This window comes from Dromiciops gliroides, chromosome 6 (genome assembly GCF_019393635.1).
Source record: "Dromiciops gliroides isolate mDroGli1 chromosome 6, mDroGli1.pri, whole genome shotgun sequence".
Classification (NCBI taxonomy): domain Eukaryota; kingdom Metazoa; phylum Chordata; class Mammalia; order Microbiotheria; family Microbiotheriidae; genus Dromiciops; species Dromiciops gliroides.
Window position 1 is genome coordinate 105,384,494 of NC_057866.1, and position 26,561 is coordinate 105,411,054.

General features: G+C 36.7%; 1 protein-coding gene across 2 annotated transcripts in view; it reads right to left on the minus strand.

Moving 5' to 3' along the window:
- Positions 1–2,754: 2,754 nt before the first annotated feature.
- Positions 2,755–26,561, minus strand: part of LOC122731142 (L-lactate dehydrogenase A chain-like) — a 38,155-nt gene continuing 14,348 nt past the window's right edge. The window contains exons 2-7 of one of the 2 annotated variants that reach the window (XM_043971042.1): positions 22,394–22,511; positions 15,505–15,678; positions 10,513–10,686; positions 6,810–6,927; positions 4,727–4,850; positions 2,755–2,919 (exon numbers count right to left, since the gene is read on the minus strand). In XM_043971042.1, coding sequence (XP_043826977.1) covers positions 2,755–2,919; positions 4,727–4,850; positions 6,810–6,927; positions 10,513–10,686; positions 15,505–15,678; positions 22,394–22,511 — 873 coding nt within the window. The remainder of the gene's footprint in view (positions 2,920–4,726; positions 4,851–6,809; positions 6,928–10,512; positions 10,687–15,504; positions 15,679–22,393; positions 22,512–26,561) is intronic. The other variant, XM_043971041.1, reaches the window with a different exon arrangement.

Genomic DNA, 26,561 nt, shown 5'->3' on the forward strand with positions numbered 1-26,561 from the left:
AGTAATAATGTTTTGACTTCCCTTAATAATTTATCCTTCAAAAGGGGAGGGAAAAAATGAACAGAAATGCTATTCTGGAATTCATTTGCACAAAAAGGAACAACTAGTTGCTGGAGGAGATGGAATCTTGGAAGGAAGTGACCATTTCATCTTTATGCTAAAGAGGGGCAGCTAGGTGGCACAGTGGATAAAGCACTGGCCCTGGATTCAGGAGGACCTGAGTTCAAATCTGGCCTCAGACACTTGACACTTATTAGCTGTGTGACCCTGGGCAAGTCACTGAACCCCCATTGCCCTGCCAAAAAAAAAAGGCAAAAAAACCAAAGCAACAAACAAAAAAAATTTATGCTAAAAAAAAAGAACAATCTCTAATAGTTTGGAGAGAACCAAGTTGAAAGTGTTCTGACAAAGGACTGATAGGATTCAATTGCTTAAAATTCTACAGGAAAAGTTATCACACAAGGACTGAGAAACTCTCAAGAAAAAGAATGAAATTCTATACAGAACAAAATTCCAGTTAGGAGGAAGTAGGAAATTTATCTAAAAACATTAAATATTCAAGGAACTTACAAACTAAATTGTATTTTAAAATGACATGTACAAAAGATGGAAAGGCAGGTTAACAGAAGATAAATACAAAATTATAGTCCTGTAAGAAGTGTCAGAAATGCTAAAGCTCAAAATGCCATGAGGCTGTTGAAAAAACTTAACGATAATTTTTGAAAAATTTAAAGCCCTATTGGGTTAAAAAATAAAGGAGCATAAAAGTACAGAATAGATTGAGGGGCAGCTGGGTAGCGCAGCAGATAAAGCACTGGCCCTGGATTCATGAGGACTTGAGTTCAAATCCGACCTCAGACACTTGATACTTACTGGCTGTGTGACCCTGGGCAAGTCACTTAACCCTCATTGCCCCGCAAAAAAAAAAAATTAATTTTTTAAAAAAGATTGGCTACTGACAAAGTGATGATAAAGAGAAGACAGCAGATAAAAATCATATTACTTTTCTCTGGCATGAAGAAAATCTTTGGTCTGGAAATGAAAGAACAAAAATAACTAAAAGGGAGTGAGTATCCAAAATAAGAAGCTAGCGAGAGTACCTAGTGGTCTTTGATAAATTGAAGTTACCTTGTTCAGAAAAAACTATGGAAAGAACTGGCAGATGTTACTATTGGAACAGTCTTTGAAAAACTGTGGAAAATGATTGGCGGACAAATATCTTGATTTTCTAAAAAAGAAGATGAAAACCTGCTTGATTTCTGGCAAAATTCTAGAATGTTACGGAAACAATTAGTGAATAGAAAAATGATCATAAGAAACTGACAACTTTATTAAGCACAGGTTATACTTCCTTTTTTGACATGGTTATTAAACTAGTACATCAGAGGAGTGCTGTATAGTTTACTTAGATTTTAGCAAAGTATTTCACAACCTCATGCTATTCTTGTATGGAATGATATAAACAGTACAATGGTTAGATGGATTTGGAACTGCTCCAGTAGTTGGATCCAAAGACTTATAATGGTTTGATGTCAATTTGAATGCAGATCTTCAGTGGAGTGTTCCAGGGATCCACTGTTGGTGCTAGGTCATTTAACATTCTAAGTGATGATTTGGATAAAGGTTTAAATGGCAAGATTGCCAAATTTTTAGAAGAATTAAAAGTGATTATATACGACAGGATTTTAAAAGATCTTGGTAAGCTAAAACACTGGGCTAAATTTAAAACCGAATTTAATGGAGATAATAGAAAGGTTCTAAAGAGGGCTCAAAAATCGATTAACAAGTATAGGATAGAGGAGACATAGCCAGTCAACAGAATTTTGGTGGACTGCAAGTTCAGTATAAATCAGTGTGACATAAGTCAAACTGACAAAAATCAATCAGTGTGACAGTGTGAAAAAAGCTATAATGTGGAAAAGATATTATTAGACTTTCTGTACTTAGCCCTAGAAGGTAGAACTTGAAGCAATGAGTAGAAATTACAAAGTTCAGACTTGAGGCAAAGAATCTTCCAAATGGGGAATGGAATGCTTTGGTTGATAATGGGTTCCCCCTTAACAGGAGGCCAGATGACTACATATCAGGTATGTGTAGAGAGGATTCTTATTCAGGTGTGGGCTAGACTAGGTGGCTTCAAAGGTGCCTTTCAACTATGAGATTCAGTGATTCTGAGTGCTAAATGTTGACGTCCCCATGTTTCATCTATATAGAGGCTTCATATACTGAAGTTCCAAAAGGTCCAGACAGAAAAAAGTGAAGAGCCCTCAGTGTGATCCAGGCTCTGTGTGTCAGGAGGGAGTCTGTCGAAAATGGTTTAGACTACAATGTATGTAATTGAAGACAGCAAAGACCAAAGTATTAACTTGGGTATTTTGTATCAAGAAACCAGAAATTCTCTAATAAGTGGGGAGAAATTTCTGGACTGAGATGATTGCAACACACATAAGGAGCAGGTAGTGGTACCCCAGAGGTTAGATCTACTTTATCTACTTAATGATAAAATGTCATTGAGCATCAATACAGACAAAAAACAGGTTTTAACATATTGGAAGGGGGAAAAAAACAGAAGTCTCTTTACCATTTTCCATTTCTAATATTAGGAGATAATAATTTGCTCATGGTTTTACATTTCTATTTTACTCTTAATGTTTAATCACAGATCATATGAAATATTTAATCTATTTGAACAGTGCATCATATACAATCCTTTAACTATTTTCAAATTGTCTGCTAGTGGCACATTAAAAGGCTTTAGAATTGCAGATCTTTCTGGATATCCCAGAGGGTATCTGCACTCTTCTTTAAATGTTGTTCCTCCTCAGAATTCAGATTCAGCTTCACTATATCTGTGATACCATTGTGCCCCAAGATACAAGGGACACTAAGGAATACTTCTTCATTTATTCCATATAGGCCCTGAAAAGCAAAATGAAAGATTTGGGGTGTTTTTGTTTGGTTTTTGTTTTTGCTAGAACTGTTTAATAATATTAAGATTTAGGGAGTTTTGTAACATTTAATCACTTCAAACAACTCCTTTCACATAATGCCTTCCTCAACTACACAGAGACAGCTCAAATAGCAAGGTCTTCACCATAGGAGAGTTATCTACTAAACTAACATTATACTCCCCTAGTATGAACTAGTATAAATGGAAGGGAAATCAGAGGTCATTTAGTCCAACCCACATATGAAATATTAGTAAATAATATTAATCCTTTCTATGGTATCCCCCAAAAGTGATCACCCAGACTCTGCCTGAAGACCTCCAACTAAAGGGAAAAAACTACTTTCCCTATAGCAATCCACTCAATTTTTGGACAGCTGTAATTGTTAGAAAATTTTTCTACACTCAATATCTACCTCTGTGTAACTTCTATCCATTATAACTTCCAAATCAGCTTTCTGGTCAAGCAAAACAGGACTGATTTATCTTCAACAAGATGGCTATCATCTCCCCTTTGAAGGTTTTCTCCCCTCTAAGCTGAACATGTCCACTTATTTCAAGCTTATCCTTGGTTATCATGGTCTTTCACTCCCTCACCATCTCAGTTATCTCCTCTGGACATGTATCAGCTTATCAAAATCCCTAACACGTGGCATCCAGAAATAAAAATGCTAAATCACAAGTGATTTTCCAGGTCTCTTATTCTTGGGGGTTTTGTTTTGCTTTTTGGCTTTTTTTGGTGAGGCAATTAGGGTCAAGTGACTTGCCCAGGGTCACACAGCTAGTAAGTGTTAAGTGTCTGAGGCCGTATTTGAATTCAGGTCCTCCTGAATCCAGGGCCAGTGCTCTATCCACTGCACCACATAGCTGCCCCCAGGTCTCTTATTCTTGAGGTGGATGTCACAGCACAGTGGAGAGTGATGAACTTGGAGTCACAAATCCCCCAGTTCAAATTCTGGCTCTGCCATTTACCTACCTGTGAAACCTTGTACAAGTCATTCAACCTTATGTATAAAATGAGAGTTGAACTAGATGGCCTCTAAAGTCCCTTCCATCTCCATAATTAGGATCCTATGACTGATTAGCATCACCAAAGATCACATTTTTTTTACTTGCCATATCACACTCTAACTCACTGAACTTAGAAAGCTGTTGGCTGGGGTAATATGAGATATCTACATGGAGAAGGTGGCATTTGAACTGGATTCTGAAAGATGGTAGGATTTCAACTGGTATAATTGTGGGAGGAAAGAATTCAATATATAGGTAATGGTGTGAGCAAAGGTGCAGAAGCAAAAATGATGGGACACATTTTAGGAAACAGTTGACTACATGAAGGCTTGGAAAGGTAGATAAGAAACTGTGAAGTATTTTTAATACCAGGGTCAAACTTCTTAGACTTTATTCAGTAGCTAATGGGGAGTCACATAAGGCTTTTAAGCAAAGGAGTGACGTGATCACAGCTGTGGTGTTACGAAGATGACTGTGGTAATGGCATATAAGAAAAGCGAGAGAGAATGAAGGAGGTTAATTAGGAGGTTATTCCAATAGTTCAAAAACAGAGCTACTGTGGTAGTAATAGGAATGGAAAAGAGAACAGAGTTACTTATGAGATACAACTGATGGGGTTTAATGCCTTGGTGTAATGTTGGATCCGAAGAAGAAAAGGGAAGAATGAAAGATGACTTCAAAATTTCAAGTATGAGTGAACAGCAGAAAAGTACTACAATTATAAAAAATGATGAAGTCAGGAAGATGTGCATAATGATTCTCAAGTACCTTGATCATGGTGCAAACTGGATGTACTCTTCTAAGATTGTTCATCATAGTTCTTACCAAATCTGCCACAGACAGGCCAATAGCCCACGAAGTATAACCCTTCAGCTTGATAACCTCATAAGCACTACAATGGTAAGAAATACAGTATATCAAGTGCAATCTGGGACAAAAAAACAAACAAAACAAAAACAGTACTACTCATTGAGCACAACTGCCTGCTGGACATTTCAAACTGATTATCTCACAAACATCTTTAACTCAATGTGTCTAAAACAACTTATTATCTTTCTGCTCAAACCCATCCCTCTTTTAAACTTCTCTATTTCTGTTAAAGGTACTACTTTTCTTCAAGTCTCTCAGATTTGCATCTTCAGCATTATCCTAGATTCGTCACTTTCCTTTTACTCTATATATCCAATCAATTTGCCGAATGTAGTTTCTATAGCTTCTCTCACATCAGCTCCCTTCTCACTATTCCCGTGTACAACCTTGACTAGACCACAATAATCTCCTAATTGGTTTTCTTGCTTCCATTATCACTTCCACCTCTTAGAGCATTTGGCACCCTTGATGACTAAACTCAAGCGCCACATAGTTGTTAATGCTCCTCCACATCTTAGTCTGGGTATTTATTGTGTGTGTGTGTGTGTGTGTATGTGTGTATAGATATATATGTGTGTGTATATATGTATACACATATGTACATATACATACATACATACACACACACACATATCTCTTGTATTCATTTATCTCTGGACAAGTTGTATTCCTCCAAGTAGAATCTAAGTTCACTTCCGTCTGTGAATCCTTGTTGCCTATCATATAGCAAGAACTAAATAAATGTATAATTATTGTCTATAATCCTTTCTTCCTGCCTCTAAAAAAGAGTTAACTCTGTAAACTTTATATAAATGAGGGGGCAGCTAGGTGGCGCAGTGGATAGAGCACTGGCCCTGGATTCAGGAATAGCTGAGTTCAAATCTGGCCTCAGACACTTGACACTTACTAGCTGTGTGACCCTGGGCAAGTCACTTAACCCCCATTGCCCCGGGAGAAAGAAAAAAAAAGAAAAAAAAACTTTATATAAATGAGTGATTCTTACCTTGCCTTACAAAATCCCATCTCTCTATTTTTGCCCTTGATTTTATCCCTTCCTGCTTCCTCTGGTTTCTTTCTCCATCAATCTCCTCCTCTCTTACAATTTTCATCTCTCCCTCTTTGATGGATATTCCTCCTGTGCCCCCTAACATACTCAGGAATCACTCAACTTTTAAAAATCACAACAAAAACCCTTTACCTCTGAACCCTGTTATCCATTCCCATCTCTCATTTCTCTTATGTCAAACTTCCTTTATCTTCTCAACTCCTTGTCATCTGGCTTCTATTTCTACTACTCTATTATAACAGTTATCTCTAGGGTAAATAACAACATCACTTGGTTGCCAAATATAATACCCTTTTTTCTGTTCTCCTTAACTATTCTATAATATTTTACAGTGCCACAAACCATAAAGTGCTATATGGATTGTTACTACTATTAACCATTCTTTCCTTTCCTTTAGTTTCCATGACACCACCCTCTTCTGGCTTTCTTTTTATCTTTGTAACTTCCATCTATCAATTTGCCCAGTTACATGCACCAAAGTATTGACTTTTCCATCTCTCCTCTCCATATTTTCAATGAATTTTTAACTCTTACTAGTACTACAGCCAAGATCTCTTGATAATTCATCCTCTCTCCTTTCTTGTGGTCAGTATCTTGCTAGTATCCTGTTCCTTCTTGCCAGGACTATTCCAATAGCCTCCTAATTGATGACCCTTCTTTTTTTTTTTTTTGTGGGGCAATGAGGGTTAAGTGACTTGCCCAGGGTCACACAACTAGTAAGTATCAAGTGCCTGAGGCCGGATTTGAACTCAGGTACTCCTGAATCCAGGGCCGCTGCTTTACCACTGCACCATCTAGCTGCCCCCGATGATCCTTCTTACTGTTCTCTACTACCTCACACCACACAAAATTAAAAATGGTTCCTCTTCCCTTCAAGCACCTCAAGAACTAGGAAATTTTTAACTATAATTTTACCTTTCAACCACCTGTTTATGAACAGTTTTCCAGTGTTCCTTGTCTTCATCAGTTCCTAAACTGGGGTGTAGTTTCTTCAGGGAAACACCAGCAATATTCACTCCACTCCATACAGGCACTAAGAGAAATATATCCTATAATTAACATATTTATTCATGTGACTTCAATAATTTCAACCTACTTAAGTGTCCTTCCATCTTTAAAGGGCTTTTCTATTTCGTGTGGTATCTTCAGAGATAAAGAATGCTGGCCCTTATTATTAAGCTCAAATATTAAGATACTCCAGTAGATCTATGATTTCATCAACCCATCCACAGATGCCTATGCTACATAACTTTTAAAAAATGTATTGGGGGGCAGCTAGATGGTGCAGTGGATAGAGCACAAGCCCTGGAGTCAGGAGTACCTGAGTTCAAATCTGGCCTCAGACATTTAAGACTTACTATCTGTGTGACCCTGGGCAAGTCACTTAACCCCAACTGCCTCACTAAAAAAAAAAAAAAGTATTGGTACTTTCTTTTTATATCACCCCTATTTCCAAATATAACCCTTACTTTCAAGAAAGCCATCCCATAGAGAATAAAGGAGAGGGAAAAAAATTCAGCAAAACTGCATTAACTGTGTGACAGTATATATGCTGTTCCATACCCCCTCTGCAAAGAATAAAGGATAATGCATTTTCTCTTCTCTTCAGGGCCAAGCTTGATGACTAATTCCTTTTGCCCATGTCTTCCCATAAACTCGTCACAAGTAGTATATGTAATGTGCTTGGGGATTCTAATGGAGGACACAAGTTTTCAAAAGCTACCCTTTTTCCTGTCAGCCTAATTGTTTCACTCATAAAAAGTCATGTCCTGCTCATTTCTTCATAAGCCATTCCGTTCCTAATTAGGTGCCACTCAACAGCAATTTTTTTTCTCTTCTTGTTTTCTTTATAAGAATGTCAGGATTGATATAACTCAGTTTCTTTGGTAAGATATCTACTTATTCACTGGACAAAGGGGTCACATTTAGAATAATAATAGCTAAGTTAATCTTTATAGATGGTCCAAAAGCTATATGATTCCAATTATTCTAATAATATGTTTTGTGTGACTTCACATGTATAATGGGTATTACACTGCTTAGTTTCTCATTGGGTTGGGGAGAGGCTAGAGGGAAAAAGAGAATTTGAAACTCAAATTAAAAAAATAAATGTTTAATTCTTAAAAAAGGAAGAAAAAAGAACTGCCTGTTTGAGAAGTATGGAAAGATCAACATGAACTGATGAAGAATGAAGTAAACATAGCACAAAGAAAACAATATAAACAATAAGTATAACTATGTAAATGTAAAGAACCATACACAAAAATCAAAAGTGAATGTAGCACAATTAAAATGATCAAGCAGGATTCAAATGAAAAAATATGAGGGGATATCCTCTCTTCTTCAAGGAGATGTTACACGTTGCCATGTTTTTAGACTTTTTCAATGTATTAATTGATTATACCAATTTTTCCTCTTTTTCTTTTTTGTCTTTAAAAATATTATTTATTTTATGTGAATAAATATTTTCACCTTTGTTGTTGCTTTTTTGTTGTAATTTCCCCTTTGGGAAGAGGGAGGGATACAAGGAAAAACTATGATAATGTAAAAAATAAAAACATCAATAAAAATTTTTAAATTAAAAAAAAAAAGGAATTGCCTATTCACATCCTTTGGCCATTTATCAACTGAGGAAAATCCTACCTGTTCAAGGTCCAGCTTAAGTTCGTTTCTTCTCTTCTATGAAGCCCTCTTAAGCCTACAATCAATTCTTACCATCTAGTACCTTCTAGTCAGGAATAAAATGTCATATTTATTTATTTTCTAAGAGTTTATTATACATTCATTCTGTTCCTCCAGCTAATCTTTTTAATAAGGGCAAGGACTATATCTTATATTCTTTGTGCCCCATATAATACCTAGAATGATGCTAGAAAAGTATATTTATAAAACATCTCTGCCCAACAGGCTATAAAACTGTGCATACCCTTTGACCCAGCAATTCCACTACTAGGTCTATATCCCAAAGAGATCATAAAAAAAGGGAAAAGGACCCACACGTACAAAAATATTTATAGCTGCTTTTTCTGTGGTGGCAATGAATTGGAAATTGAGGGGATGCCCATCACTTGGGGAATGGCTAAACAACTTGTGGTATATGAATGTAATGGAATATTACTGTGCAGTAAGAAATGATAAGGGGGCAGCTAGGTGGTGTAGTGGATAAAGTACCGACCCTGGATTCAGGAGGCCCTGAGTTCAAATCCGGCCTCAGACACTTGACACTTACTAGCTGTGTGACCTTGGGCAAGTCACTTAACCCTCATTGCCCCGCAAAAAAGAAAAGAAAAAAAGAAAAAAGGATTGATAAGCAGGCAGATTTCAGAAAAACCTGGAAAGACTTACATGAACTGTTGCTGTGTGAAATGAGAACCAAGAGAACATTGTACATAGTATCAACCACACTGTGTGATGATCAACTGTGATAAACTTAGCTCTTCTCATCAATACAATGACCCAAGACAATGCCAAAAGACTCATGAAGGAAAATGCTGTCCACAAACAGAAAAAAGAACTATGGAACTATTTCTTTTGTTTTTGGTGCTGTTGTTTTTCTATTTTGAGGTTTTTCATCATTGCTCTGATTTTTCTCTTATAACATGACTAATACAGAAATAGGATTAATGTTATTATGTGTGTGTGTGTGTATATATATATATATATATATATATATATATATATATATATACATATATAACACCTATATCAGATTACCTGCTGTCTAGGGGAGGGGGAGGGAGGGAGAAAAATCTGAAATTGGAAAGCTTGTATAAACAAAAGTTGAGAACTATCCTTACATGTAACGGGAAAAATAAATAATTAAATAAAAATGCAAAAAAAAAAAAAGAACTATGGAGTCTGAATGCAGACCTATCTAACTGCTCATATCCCTTGACTATTTTTCCATGTAATTTGGAAAAAAGGGTCTGGTAAAATAAAAAAAAAACAACATGTCAAATATGAAAAAAACATGTTTTTGCAAAGACATGAATCATGCAATTTACTTAAATAATGATGACAATTTAAAAATCAAGCTTTGCTTTGAAAAAATTGAAAAAGACATCTCTCCCTTCAATGTATTCTGTGGGCATAGAATATTCTATATGCTGTAAAACAGAGATGTCAAACTTGTGGCTATTTTGGCAAAACTCCAGAGTGAAGCCAGAACCAGATTAAAATGTAACTGAGAAATGTTTAACAAAATAAAAACACAACATAACATAGATAATGTTGATATGTAGTTTTCTACATGAATATTTAGTCCTAGGGATCCATATCTATTTGAGTTTGACACAAATGCTCTAAGACATATTGTTTGTCAGCTGATTTTGTTGAACTGCTTTTTTGTTTTTAAACTTTGTTACAAGGGGAGGCATGATGAGTATTGGTATATTCTTACTCCCCCAACCAAATTTAAAGAAAAATACTGCTTTTGTTTACCTCCTATTGAAAGGTAAATTTCCTAACAAGTCATTCCAGTCAATTAGCAATCTATCCTGTCCTTAAATATTTCCTGGAATTGGAAAAACCCATGTAAGCCTGAATCTAATAATCTAGTCCAATCCTTAAAGAGATCACCTTTCAGAAGGCCTGTAGAACAAAGGTAGTATTTACTTACCACTAGAATCCCCATGCTCCCCAATAATCCAACCATGACAGCTTGTTGGATTGACACCCAGCCTACTCCCAATTAGGAAACGGAAACGGGCAGAGTCCAGATTAGTTCCACTTCCAATAATACGGTTTTTGGGCAAACCACTCAGCTTCCAGGTGACATATGTCAGAATATCCACTAAAAACAGAAAATTCATATTAGAAACAGACTTCATCTCAGAAAGACATTCATCCAACCTTGCTTTTAGAGTTTTATTTTCTGAACTAACAATGTTCTATATTCATACTGATTTGTTAACAGTAAAAAATGGTTAAAATTAACAAACTAAAGGATTATTTGTCATATAGTAATGTCAGTGACAATAATAAAGCACAATAAGACAGTGAAAAAATACAACACAATCATTTTTATATTTTCCTATACGGTTTCATAGTAACATGAGGCAGAGCTACTTTTTTATATATTTTTCCCCAATTATATGTAAAAACAATTTTTAACATTTATTATTTTTTTTTAATTTAGAGTTCCAAATTCTCTTCCTTTCTCCCCTCCCTATAGTCATTTTGTGGAGGAAGGAAGGAAGGGAGGGAGGGACAGAAGAAGGGAGGTTAGGAGTATACTTTGGTCTGTATTCAGACACCATCAGTTCTTTCACTGGAGGTGTATAGTATTTATGGGATTGTATTGGATCATTTGTATTACTGAGAATAGTAGTGGTATTGCTGGGTCAAAGGGTATGCCCTTTGGGCATAGTTTTAAATTGTTCTCCAGAATGGCTGCATCAGTTCACAACTCCACCAAGAGTGAATTTATGTCCCAATTTTCCCACATCCCCTCCAATATTTGTTATTTTCTTTTTTTTTTTTGTCATAATAGCCAGTCTGATAATTGTGAGGTGGACCTAAGAGTACCACCTCAGGGCAGTTTTTCTTAAGATTATAGATAGCTTTGATTTCTTTGTCTGAAAATTACCTATTCATATTCCTTGACTATTTTTCAACTGGAGAATGACTTTTATTCTTATAAATTTGACTCAGTCTCTATATACATGAGAAATGAGGCCTTTATCAGAGATACTTGCTATAAATTTTTTTCCAGGTTTTTGCTTTCCTTATAATTTTGGTTACACTGGTTTTGTTTGTTCAAAAACTTAAAAAATTTTTATATAATCAAAATTATCCATTTTACATTTCATAATGCTCTCTGTATCTTGTTTGGTCCTAAATTCTTCCCTTATAAATAGATCTGACAGGTAAACTTTTCCATGTTCTCCCAATATGCTTATAGTATCACCTTTTTATGTCTAAATCATGAACTATGCCCAAAGGGCTATGGGGTTGTGCATACTCTTTGGCCCAGCAATACCACTACTAGGTCTATATCCTAAAGAGATCATAAAAAAAGGAAAAGGACCCACATGTACAAAATATTTCTAGCAGCTCTCTTTGTGGTGGCAAAGAATTGGAAATTGAGGGGATGCCCATCAAATGGGGAATGGATGAACAAGATGTGGTATATGAATGTAATGGAATACTATTGTGCTATAAGAAACGATGAGCAGGCTGATTTCAGATAAACCTGGAAAGAGTTAAATGGACTGATGCTGAGTGAAGTGAGCAGAACCAAAAGAACATTGTACACAGTAACAGCAACATTGTGTAATGATAAGCTGTGATAGACTTAGCTCTTCCCAGTAAAAACAATGATCCAAGACAATTCCAAAGGACTCATAATGGAAAATGTTCTCCACATCCAGAAAAAGAACTATGGATCTGAATTAAGATTGAACCATACTCTTTTTAATTTTATGGGGTTTTTTGAGGTTTTCCCCTTTTGTTCTGATTCTTTTTTCAAGACATGACTAATGTAGAAATATGTTTAATGTGATTGTACATATATAACCTATATCACATTGCCCGCTATCTTGGGGAAGGGGGAGGAAAGGGAGGGAGAAAAACTTTGAACTCAAAATCTTGTAAAATGAATGTTGAAAACTATCTTTACATGTAACTAGAAAAAATAAAATAATATTTAAAAAATAAAGATAGTAGGGGCAGCTAGGTGGCGCAGTGGATAGAGCACCGGCCCTGGAGTCAGGAGTACCTGAGTTCAAATCCGGCCTCAGACACTTAACACTTACTAGCTGTGTGACCCTGGGCAAGTCACTTGACCCCAATTGCCTCACTATAAAAAAAAAAAAAAAAAAAAAAAAAAAAGATAAATCATGTACCCATTTTGACCTTACAGTGTAAGATGTTTGTCTATACCTAGTTTCTGCCATACTGTTTTCCAGTTTTCAGAACAGTTTTTGTCAAATAGTGAGTTTTTTGTCCCAAAAGCTTGGATCAAAGTTTATCAAACATCTAATTACTATGGTCATTTACTACAAGTGTACTGTATACCTAATCTATTCCATTGAGCCATCACTCTATTTCTTAGCCAGTACCAGATTGTTTTGATGATTACCACTTTATAATACAGTTTGAGATCTGGGACAACTAGGCCACCTTCCTTCACATTTTCTTTTCATTGATTCCCTCGATAATCTTGACCTTTTGTTCTTCCAGATTAACTTTGTTATTTTTTCTAGCTCTATAAAATACTTTTTTGATAATTTGATTGGAATGGCACTGAATAAGTAATATTTTCCAGTTGTTTAGATCTGACTTCATTTGTGTGAACATTTTTTGTAATTTTTGTAATTGTGTTCAGATAGTTCCTGGTTTTTCTTGGCAGGTAGACTCTCAAGTATTTTTTATTTTCTACAGTTATTTTAAATGGAGTTTCTCCTATCTCTTGCTGATGGACTTTGTTGGTGATATATAGAAATGCTGATGATTTATGTTGTTAATTATTTCAACTATATTTTTAATTTTCTAGGATTCTCTAAGTATACTATCAAATTATCTAGAATGGTAGTTTTATTTCCTCATTGCCTATTCCTTCAATTTCTTTTTCTTCTAGTGCTGTAGTAAAATTTCTAGTACAATACTGAATAATAGTGGTAATAATGGGCATCCTTGCTTCACTCCATCTTACTAGGAAGGATCCTGGTTTATCCCTATTACAGATAATGCTTGCTGATGGTTTTAGATAGCTATTACTTATCATTTTAAGGAAAGATCCATTTATTCCTAAGCTCACTAGTGTTTTTAATGGGAATGGTTATTTTATTTTGTCAAAGGCTTTTATCTGTTGAGATAATCATATGATTTCTGCTGGTTTTGTTATTGATATGATCAAATATGCTGATAATTTTCCTAATATTGAACCAGCCCTGCATTTCTGGCATAAATCCTATCAGGTCTTAATGTGTGATCGCTGGGATATATTACCGTAACCTCCTTATTTACAATTTTTGCATTAATATTAATTAGGGAAATTGGTCTATTAGACTGTCGTGAGACAGGTTAGTTTTACCCTGCTGATGAGGGGTTGTCGCCATAGTAATCCTGCTCAGTATGTACTTGGCTGAGGAGCCAATGGGGCGAAGCTACCATCTGTGGGATTATGACTGAACGCCTCTAAGTCAGAATCCCCCCTAAGCGTGATGATATCGCAGGAAAAAAAAAAAAGAAATTGGTCTAAAATTTTGTTTCTTTGTATTCACTCTTCCTGGTTTACATATCACCATATTTGTATTGTAAAAGGAATTTGGTAAGTCAGAGTCAGAGCTGTTGGTAAAGCTGTGGACTGGTCTATGGAGAACTATGTTAGTATGGAAATTTGAAACTATGCCCAAAGAGCTATAAAACTGTGTATTCCCTTTGACCCAGCAATACCACTACTAGGTCTGTATCCCAAAGAGATCAAGGAAAAAGGAAAATGGCCCAGATGTATGGAAATACTTTTGGCAGCTCTTTTTGTGGTGGCAAAGAATTGGACATTGAGAAGATGCCCATCAATTGGGAAATGACTGAACAAGTTGTGGTAAATGATTGTGATGGAATACTATTGTGTTAGAGGAAATGATGCATATGGATTCAGAAAAATCTGGGAGGATTTACATGAACTGATACAAAGTAAATGAGCAGAACCAAGAAAAAACTGTACACAATTAAAAGCAATATTATAAAAATGACCAACTACAAAAGATTTATCTACACTGATCAAATACAGCAATCTATAACAATTTCAAAGAACTCAAGATGAAAAATGCTTCAGAGAAAAATCTTCAAAGAAAGAACTGATGAACTGAGTGCAAATCAAAGTATATTTTTCACTTTATTTTTATTGCTTTTTTGCAACATGACTAATATGAAAATATATTTTGCATAAATGACTTTACATGTATAATTTCTATCATACTGCTTGTTTTGCAATAGGTAGAGGAGGGGCTGAAGGGAGAGAATTTGTAACAAAAAAAATTTTAATGAATGTATTAAAACATGTGCTTCTGTGTGGGCACACACACACACACACACACAATGAAGCAGAGCTGGCAGTAGTAGATAGAACACTGGGCCTAGAGCAACAATGATTTCAATTCAAATTCTGTCTCAGATACTAGTTGTGTGAGCCTAGGCAAGTTACTTAACCGGTGTCTTCCAGATGATGATGGCCAGCTTGGCTGGTTATCAAATGACAGCCAGCCATCATCATCTGATCTATACTCAAAGCCTTTCCAGCTTGTATAGGTCCTACAAGTAACTACATAAATGTCCTTAAAGAGCCTAGTTTCAGTGGCAGGAAAGTGCAAAATGTAGTACTGGAGAAGGACTTCAGTGTAGGCTAAGTATTCTTATCCCATTTTTATGACCTTCTTTAGATTTTCCTTAAAATCACAGTAAAAAAAAGGAAGAATTTTGGTTTAAAAGGCCTTTTCTGAAATTGAGAATGTTTTTGTTCTATGTGATCCCTGTGGATAACAAAGTTAGCAATGTAAAAGAAGCAAAAATTTTTTAAAATCTCTTAAGAAAGTTACCCTGGATTATCTTTTCATAAGGGGTAATATGGAAAGGTCTTTTTAAACAGTAAAAATGTAAAATGTCTGACCTGGATTAGAAACTACAAGCAGTTTGCAGTTAGGACTATGTTTTACAATATCAGGAATAATTATTTTCAGAATGTTCACATTACGCTGGACCAAATTCAGGCGACTTTCTCCCTCCTGCTGGCGTGCACCTGCTGTGATAATTACTATCTTGGAATTGATTGATACTTTGGAGTCTAAATAAAAGGTAAAAACAAAAAACAGTCAAAAGATGAAACATCCCTGCTATGCCTTTTCCTAGTGTACAAGAACCCACTCTCCTCCCTGTCTTTAGAATGTAAGACTTTGGAGTGTAAGGTCCCTGGGCTGCCACTGCTTATGCCACACCACTGTCAAACAGTAGCCCTTCTGCGGACCTGGCCCTTGGACCCAATTTCCCAAAGGTCACAGACAGTGGCTCTGCAAGCACAGACAACACGTTTTCAGCACCTTATAACCTAAATTTATTCAGGCCCCAAGGCAGGATGGTATAGCCAAAAAACTGGCTGGGTTTGGTGTCAGAAAATCCATAGGTGGGCAGCTAGGTGGCGCAGTGGATAGAGCACTGGCCCTGGATTCAGAAGGACCTGAGTTCAAATTCAGACTCAGACACTAAACACTTACTAGCTGTGTGACCTTGGGCAAGTCACTTAACCCCAATTGCCTCACACACCGAAAAGAAGAAGAAGAAGAAGAAAGAAAGAAAGAAAGAAAGAAAGAAAGAAAGAAAGAAAGAAAGAAAGAAAGAAAGAAAGAAAGAAAGAAAGAAAGAAAGAAAGAAAGAAAGAAAGAAAGAAAGAAAGAAAGAAAGAAAGAAAGAAAGAAAAAAGAAAACCCATAGGCCTTGGTTTCCTCATCTGCAAAAGGTGGAGTTAGACAGGATGGTCTCTGAAGTTCTCTCCAGCTATACCCCTGAGCTCCCTGAAGAAGTTGGATGTTCTCTTCCCAGCACTTTGCTTACTCTCAGCTTCCTCTCCCTCAACCACTTTTGTCACTGTCATTGCTTATTCTCGGATAAGGTTTGTCTTTCTTTTCTGCCATTTAAGCATCTTAACGAGCATGGTATCAATTTATCCTTTGTCATCAATAGCTTCATTTTTTGAAGTACAGGGAACTTTCAAAACAAGGCAAATCCTACTACAAGCTGTAACATGTTACAAAACCAAATATTCAAGTATTCAATAATCAAGCTTCAACCTACTTTCTTACTACTCCCTCATAACACAAAATCAAAAATCAAAAGGGACCTCAAAGGTAATCTAGTCCAATAAACATAAACATAGAAACACACTCTAAAATATGCCTGACAAGTTGGACATTGACACTCTACTCTGAAGCCCTCCAGTGATAGGGAATTCATTACCTCCTGAGGCAGCCCATTCCACTTTTAGAGGTCTCTAATTTTTGGGAAGTTTTCTTTTATATTGAACTGAAATCTACTTCACAGAAACTTCTACCCATAATTCCAGTTGACTTTGGGAGCCAAGCAGAACAAAAGTATCCTTTTTCCAAATAACTACCATTAAATATTCAAAGATAAGTATCATGTCCCCCAAGCGTACCTAAATCTTTACTTCAAATTGACCAATGTCCATCAACTAAATAGGATTAAGGCATTGTATCCAATTGTATCCAGGCCTCTTACTACTTGTCATCTTCCTCTTCAATTAGTCAAGATTGCCAAGGGACTTTTTTTTTTGGTGGGGCAATGAGGGTTGCCCAGGGTCACACAGCTAGTAAGTGTCAAGTGTCTGAGGCTGAATTTGAACTCAGATCTTCCTGAATCCAGGGCTAGTGCTTTATCCACTACGTCACCTAGCTGCCCCCAAGGGACTTTCTTAAAATGGAACCAAAACAGCACAGGTGAGGTCCAACCTGGGCAAAGTGTAATGGGACTATCATATGTCTTGTTCTGGATATTACAACTATTCTTTTTTTTCTTTTCTTTTCTTTTTTTTTTTAGTGAGGCAATTGGGGTTAAGTGACTTGCCCAGGGTCACACAGCTAGTAAGTGTTAAATGTCTGAGGCCAGATTTGAACTCAGGTCCTCCTGACTCCAGGGCCGGTGCTCTATCCACTGTGCCACCTAGCTGCTCCACTACAACTATTCTTTTTTTTTTTTTTTTTTTGGCGGGGCAATGGGGGTTAAGTGACTTGCCCAGGGTCACACAGCTAGTAAGTGTCAAGTGTCTGAGGCTGGACCTGAACTCAGGTACTCCTGAATCCAGGGCTGGTGCTTCATCCACTGCGCCACCTAGCCGCCCCCAGAACTATTCTTAATGAAACCTAGGATAACATTAGCTTTTTTGACTGCAATTTAACACTGACACACTATGAGTTTAAAATACACTGAAATTCCCACATGCTCTATTTTTCTGTATTTATCTAACCAAAATGGAAAACAAACCATCTTACCAGTTGGGTTCGAATGCTAACACTGACAGACAGGTTAAGTCCCTTTACTTCTCTGGGTGTCAGTTTTCTCCTCTATTAACAATCACTAAAGTTCTTTTTTTTTTTTAAAGTGAGGCAATTGGGGTTAAGTGACTTGCCCAGGGTCACACAGCTAGTAAGTGTTAAGTGTCTGAGGCCAGATTTGAACTCAGGTACTCCTGACTCCAGGGCCGGTGCTTTATCCACCGCGCCACCTAGCTGCCCCAATCACTAAAGTTCTAATCCTAAACCTATAATCCTAAAGTTATTTTCACCTGAAAAGTTGTCTATCTATCCTTTCTCCAGTCTGTATTAAGAACGTTACATTTATCACTATTTTGTCTTATTATATTCTGCTTATTATCCTAGCCTGAAGAAATTTTTCTGTTTCCTGACTCAGCCTTCATGTTAGCTGTTCATGCAAGCTTCCATATTCTGCAGATTTTGAATATATCAAGACAATGATAAAAAATTTTTTTAAAAAAATAGAGGGGCAGCTAGGTGGCACAGTGGATAAAGCACCATTCCTGGATTCAAGAAGACCTGAGTTCAAATCCGGCCTCAGACACTTGACACTAGCTTTGTGACCCTGGGCAAGTCACTTAAACCCCATTGCCCCGCCAGAAAAAAAAAATAGACCCAAGGGGCAGCTAAGTGGTGCAATCAATAAAGCCCCAGCCCTGGAGTCAGGAAGATTCCTCTTACTGAGTTCAAATCTGGCCTCTGACTTACTAGCTGCGTGGTCCTGGACAAGTCCCTTAACCCTGATTGCCTCCACACACACACACACACACACAAAAATAAATAAAAATAAAAGAACAGACCCATAGACATAGACTCTAGGGCATAGTATTCAAGACCTCCCTCCCTCCAGGATAAGATTCAGGGTACGTCCAGGCAGTTAACCTATTCAGAATCCAACTGTTCTGATCTGGTAGACATTTCTTCATCTTCAATTGAATTCAATTCAAAACCCATTCATTAAGCACTAACCAAAACAAGATATGGAAAGAACTGTTCAGGGTGCTAATATAAAAATAAAATGAAGAGCAGTCACTGCTCACTAATCAGGTAAGTAAACACATGATAATCTGAGAAAGGAGAGAAGACTGAGGGTTCCCTTTATTGACCCTTGAAGGAGTTAAGGGGCAAAAATGCATTCTAGACATTTGGAGAGCTTGCTCAAAGAAGAGGAGGGAGAGGGAATACTGAGTTCCTCGACTAGCAAGCAGAGACCTTTTGGGATAACTCCTTATGAAATATCCCCTTTCTACTTTTGAACACATTGAATGTTAAGAATTTTTTCCTTATATCAAGGCAGAACTCATCTTTCTTTCCAAGCTCTGCCTTTTCTTCCAAACATTCCTATTTCTCTCAGACATCTTCTGTTCTTCATAATCTTAGTATTGTCTTAGACTCCCTTTACTCACCACAAACACCCAATGAGTTGTCAACCTTGCCACTTCTACCTTCCTAAAAACTCTTATTTTATCTCCTCTCTACTCACAGTGCTACCACTTCAGTTCAAGCTTTCATTACCTTTTTCCTGCACTGTTATAATAGTCTCCTATACCTGGTATCTCTCTGCACTCCTGTCCACCCTTCTCATAGATGCCAATGTGATTTTCCTCAAGAGAGATCTCACCATGTCATTCCACAATACTCAATAAACTCCAGTAATTCTGTGTTGCCTCTAAGATAAAATATTAACTTTTAAATCCATCACAACCTACCCACAACCTAGCTTTCCATCTTTATACCTAAAACTATTTTGAACTTAAACACCAAATGAAGTGACTAACTAACCTACTCTTATTGTATATCACTTTTCTTTTTATTCTCTATGATCCATGCAAACTGACAATTTTTCCCCTTATGTTCTCAATTACAACACTCCATCCACTGTCTCTATACCTTTCCACCGGCTATCTCCCATGATTGGAATGTACTCTCTTCTCATCTCTGCCTTAAAACATCTTTTTCTTCAAGGTACAATTCAAAAATCACCTTCTAAATGAAAGCGTTTCCTGATCCCCCTCACCCAAGAGCTAGTGCCCTCCTTCCTCACTGTATTTACCTATCTCACATTTATTTGTATTCTTTTTCTATTTATCTATCAATCTATTCTGCATGTATTTATTACATAGAGAGGCAGCTGTATGGCTCAGTCAATAAAGTGCTAGAGTCTGAAAGACCTGAGTTCAAATCTGACCTCAGACAGTTCCTGTGTGATCCTGAGAAAGTCACTTAATCTCTGTTTGCCTCTGGAAAAGGAAATGGCCAACCACTCCATTATCCTTACCAAGAAAACTCCATGCATGATATTGGTGTGCTATGGTCCATGGGGTCACAAAGAGTTGGACTTAACTGAATGACCGAACAATACACACATGTATGTATGTATATGTATACACACTTGTTGTCCCTGTTACGATATAAGCTTGAGAGTGAGAATTATCAAGGGTACCACCAAGCTCCCAGTCCTCTAGGCTCACAACCTAGATGTCATCCCCAATTTTTCAATCTCTCTTCCCCCATATCCAAATCAATTACCAAGTCCTGTTTTTTCTACCTTCATAACATCACCCCCACATGCCTCCCCCTTCCTTTGACACTGCTGCCATCCTGGCACAGATTCTTATTACCTTACAGCCTGCTGCTTGGTTTCCCTGCCTCTAAATCCATCTTCCAATTAGCTTTCAAACTGATCTTCATGAATCATGTCTGACCATGGCAGTCCTCTAGTCAATCAACTCCAGAGGTTCCTTATTGCCTCTATTATCTTTCTTTTTTTTTTTTTTAGTGAGGCAATTGGGGTTAAGTGACTTGCCCAAGGTCACACAGCTAGTAAGTGTTAAGTGTCTGAGGCTGGATTTGAACTCAGGTACTCCTGACTCCAGGGCCAGTGCTCTATCCACTGCGCCACCTAGCTGCCCCCATTGCCTCTATTATCAATAAAAATTCCTCCATTTGTCCTTTAAAGCCCTTCATAGCCTGATGCTTAACTATCTTTCTAGATTTCTTACATGTCTCGCCCCATACCATATACTCTGAGATCCAGTAACCCAGGCCTCCTTAATGTTCCTTCTATAAGACCCTCCATCCCCCAACTCTGAGGATTTTAATTGGCTTTCCCCATTCGTGAAATTCTCTCCCTCCTTATTTTAGACTCCTAGCTTACCTGAAGTCTCAATAAAAGTCCCATCTTCTTTCCTAGTCTAGTGCCTTCCTTCTGAGATTATCTCTAATTTACCCCACATATATCCAGTTTGTACACAGTTATCTGCATGCTGACTCCTTCAGTAGACCTTGAGAGCAAGGCCATTTTTTGTATCCCCAGCACTTAGCCCAGTGTCTAAATTACAGTAAGCGTTTAATGAATGTTTACTGATTTGGCTTAATTTTTTGTGTTTGTATTCCCAGAGTTTAGCAAAGTGCCTAGCACACAGTAGTCACTTAATAGATGCTTGATTGAAAGCAAAATCTGCTTCTCTGCAACTTCTACCCACTGTATTCGAGGCTGTCCTTTGGGGCCAAGTAAAACAAAAGTGCTTTCTCTTCGCTCTGAAAGCCTTTAAAATGTTTTGACGACAGCTTTCATGCCCAATAAAAGCCTTCTCTTCTTCAAGCTAAATATCTTCCAAATAATACTTGTATGGCATAGTTAAGAGACCCTTCACAATCCTTATCACCTTCTTCTGAACAATATTCATGCTTGTCAACGTTTTTCTTAAAATAATCATACCCCAAACTGAAAATTATATAATCACAACAAAACTATCATTTCTTTAATAATATAAATTATTTTCATGTGAAAATATAAAATAATAAATACAAATAAATGTGAAATAGATAAATATAATGAGGGAAGGAGGGATCTCAAGAATTTTACAAGTATAGATAGACAGAAAAATACCCAGGTAGAGAAAACTATCTAGATCTCTATCACACACATGCATATATAAACATATGTATACATGCATGTATATACATACACATATAATATGAAAATATACAAACACAGGGGCAGCTAGGTGGTGCAGTGGATAAAGCACCAGCCCTAGAGTCTGGAGGACCCGAGTTCAAATCCGGCCTCAGACACTTGACACTTACTAGCTGTGTGACCCTGGGCAAGTCACTTAACCCTCAAGGCCCCGCAAAAAAAAAAAAAGAAAATATACAAACACATATATACACTAACATATGCAGTTGTGGCACACCCTAGTCTTCTGACCATGAACCTAATTGTCTCACTCCAAATATAATGCTCTTTTCACAACACTGCAATTGCCTCATATTACCTTTACTGTCTTCTACAACTATAAAATGTACTCCTAATCCTAGTTAGTCACTGGTCACCAAGAGAGTAAAAAATAAAAATCAAATTAACTGACACTAGGAGGAAAATAATTGCAATACATTTAATTTTTTGTAATTTTCAATAATGTGATTGGTTTATGAAACTAAATTTAAATGAACCTTTGCCAGAAACAATCTTTGGGGTACTTAAGAAAAGGCTGCCATGTTGGAGATCCATCATCTCTCCCTTCAGTTTGTCTTCCATGACATCAACAAGAGCAAGTTCATCAGTTAAGCCCTAGAATACATAAAAAGTCAGTTACAAGGATTAACGTTCCTAACTAGATTTCCAGCAGGATAAGAATGTCCATATTTTCTGACACATAAAGTTCTCTTAATACTTGCAAAAACAATAATTGGCTATTTTATTACTTTTATCTCAATGTGTTAAAAGCATTTATATAAGCCCAAAATGTCTACAAAGTATGGCAAAAATTTCAGGTCCTTTTAAATAATTTATAACCTTGGAATTATAATAAATAACTCTGATTTATTCTGCCCCTACCTAATGCCAGCATAGTATAAAACCAGGGAAAGTGCTCTCTTAAGAGTTCAACTAGGGGCAGCTAGGTGGCGCAGTGGATAGAGCACCAGCCTTGGAGTCAGGAGTACCTGAGTTCAAATCCGCCCTCAGACACTTAACACTTACTAGCTGTGTGACCCTGGGCAAGTCACTTAACCCCAATTGCCTCACTTAAAAAAAAAAAAAAGAGTTCAACTAAATTTTATAGCTGGTGGTAGATATTTAGTAACCAATAATTTCTTAGTTACTGAATCTAATAATGCCAATGTCAAAATTCCAGGTTGAGGTTCCCAAATTACGTGAAATAAAATGGGGTTTAGGACTCTTACTTATATATCCATATTTTAAATCATTCTATTTACTCTTTTCACAATTTTTATATTTTATTCTTTAAGTGGTCAGTTTTATTTACAAATTAATATTCTGTTCTAACACAAGGTACTTCCCAAAATACACCCAAATAATTTACCCCACAAAATACATCCCCTTCCAAACAATTTATCAGTTGTTTACATAAAGGAGAAAAATGTCCTTTAATTAGGACATTTTGGTTCTAAAGCTTGACAAGAATTTTATTACCTGTATTTATATTGTTGTAGTCATGTATGTAATTCTTTTGACTCTGCTTTATTCACTCTGTTGTCCCTTCCTACAAATCATTTAATGTTTCTCTGAATTCTTCAAGTTTGTCATTCCTTATAAAAGGGTAGGGGTCAACAGGTTGATCAAGTATCCCATCCCACTTAAAGTAATTGATATGATGCTATATACTCTGATACTTTAATGACAGCATATCTCAATTATTAAAGATTGAGCACAAAAAAGTCCTTGAAAACCACTGGATTTATTAGAGAGTTATTACATAAGACATGTGTTTAGATTGGCTAAGGAAAACTGGGCATGTCCTCTGGGTAACATATAAATTATCAAGCTAGTCACAGAACTGAAATTTGGGCAAGTGTTACTCAAAAAAAGAGCAGTTCCAGTCAATCCCCTGAGTTGTTGTAGCTTGGGGAAAGGTGAGAGACAAACACCTCCTTCTCAGCCATAGTCTCCCATAATCTCCCATTTGTCCACCCCTTCTCCTTTGGCCAGAGGTGAACTTTTATGAATTTTGTAGGGTTTAAGGATTTGGACTTTTCCAACTGATGTTCCAGTAGCATCTCCAGCTCTGCAGTTGCAGGCAGTGTATCTACACTGGAAACCAAGAACAGATGAGACATAAGTCAAGGCAGATTTGAAGCTCTACAAGGAGCCAACAGAAAAACTGCACTATACCTGAGAGGAACTTCCTGAAGGGGAAAAAGGCCTTTCAGAAGCTTTGAGCTGTCCCTCTGTCACACAAGCTGTCAGCTTGAGCCCTGGTTCTCCAGACTTCATAGATGCTGGGAGGAAATTTTGGAGGGGGCAGAGCATGTTTTGTACTAACTCTTCTTACTATATCACCTTAAAAAATCCCCCTTTCTAAAAGTAATTATTGGGCTGACTAATGAATATAAATGATAATGAAGGGGAGCTTATGAGCCACAGCAGGAAAAGGATAACTTCCCAAACCATCAGGGCCAATCCTAAAGCCATGCTCTGGGAACCCAACTCTCCAGTGTGAGTGGGAAGAATAAGGTCCAAAGCATGTAGAACATACTTACGTCACAGTAACATAAAACAGCATTTCATGCTGTCAACAATCTGCTTGAGGAGAAGCCCCTTCCTGTGAGCTGGCCCAGATGATAATTTTAAATGGTAATCAAGGAGTTCAAACCCCCAAGTCCATTTCAAGAACCTTAGTGAAACTGTTCACACTATTGCGGGCATGCTCATCTGAATGAGATCACACTAAGGTCACACATTTTATTGACTGTTGGTCAACAAAATGATAGAGTTAATAGGTATGACCAAGCTAAGCAGCTGAGTGGGATACAGGGTGGCTGACCTGCAAAAAAAGTGCTGAGTTCTGGTTGCACATGCTCAAAAAGGTAGAGTCTGGGGGTGGATCCTCTTCTGCTTAAGTACCTCCAGAGCAATGAGGCTCCCAGAATGCACAGACACACATGGAGGGCTTCCTGTATGAAAAGGATGCTAAAGATACAACCATATAAACTGTGAGTTAAAATGAACAACTTATTCCTGCATCAGAAGAGGAGGCTGCTCACAAGAAAAGGACATCCCATAAAGAAACTGAAGAAACAAACAATTATGGTGAAAATAAACACAATGTTAATATGCAAATAAAATGAAATTGTAACTTTTTAAAAATCTCCTTGGAATATATTAAACAACTGGGTAATTTCAGAGTGAGTATCTATCAACAATTTAGCAACTTTTCTTACATAATTCCTAATTGTTTTCCAAAAAAGATGCATATTATTTTATCTATCTTCCCACAGTCATTCCAATAATCTGTTTTTCTATCTCTTAGCATCTTTGCAAGCTTGGAGTGAGGTGATATAATTATTTTAATTTGCATTTCTTTGATTGTTAGTGATGAGTATTTTTCAATTGACCATTGTTTTTATGTTTTCTTTCTATTCATGCCTCTTGAACACTTCGGTTGAGTAATGGACTCATTTCTTACATATCTGTTTCAATTCCTAAAGGTTCTGGCTAATTTTATAGGCTAGACATTTAATGTAAAGGCTTCTTTTTCCTATTTCATATCTTTTATTTTGATTCTAATTTGGTTGATTTTAATTTGTACAAAGGCTTTTTGAAGTTTTATAAAAATGTATATAATCGGGGCAGCTAGGTGTCGCAGTGGATAGAGCACTGGCCTTGGAGTCAGGAGTACCTGAGTTCAAATCCAGCCTCAGACACTTAACACTTACTAGCTGTGTGACCTTGGGCAAGTCACTTAACCCTAATTGCCTCACTAAAAAAAAAAAAAAGAAAGAAAGAAAAATGTATATAATCAATTTTGTGCTTTACATTCTCTTGTCTCCTTTGGTTATAAGGGTTTCCCCCATAACTGTAATCAGAGATTAGATTTAGAATTTTAAGAGACCTGAAAAACATCTACTAAGCCCCCATTTTTAAGATAAAAGAAAATAAAGCCAGAAAGGCTAAATGAGTTACCAAAAATATAAGAACAACTGCTGAGAAATTTTGAAAGTTTGGCTTAAAAGTTTAGCTAAAATTAAGTTTACACCACCATGTTATAACTCAGACCAAAACAAATTCCAAATGGATAAATGATCTAAATACAAAAGCCATATTATAAAAAAAGTTTTATCATAGAATGGATAATAGTAAATAATGCTCTTTGTTTTAGATAGATGTATGATCACATTTTAGAAAGGTTCTTTTTTTTTTTTTTTTTGGTGAGGCAATTGGGGTTAAGTGACTTGCCCAGGGTCACACAGCTAGTAAGTGTCAAGTGTCTGAGGCTGGATTTGAACTCAGGTCCTCTTGAATCCAGGGCCAGTGCTCTATCCACTGCACCACCTAGATGCCCCAAGAAAGGTTCTTTTTTAAAATTATGTTAATGTGTGGGGCAGCTAGGTGGTGCAGTGGATAGAGCACTGGCCCTGGATTCAAGAGGACCTGAGTTCAAATCCAGCCTCAGACACTTGACACTTACTAGCTGTGTGACCCTGGGCAAGTCACTTAACCCCAATTGCCTCACTTTAAAAAAAAATTATGTTAATGTGAAATATTACATGTATAATTTTCCTAACACTGACAAAAATTACATTATTGTCATTATTAATAAATTATTTTATATATGGTGGCCTTTTTACTAATATTTAATATTTTGTATCACTATTCACT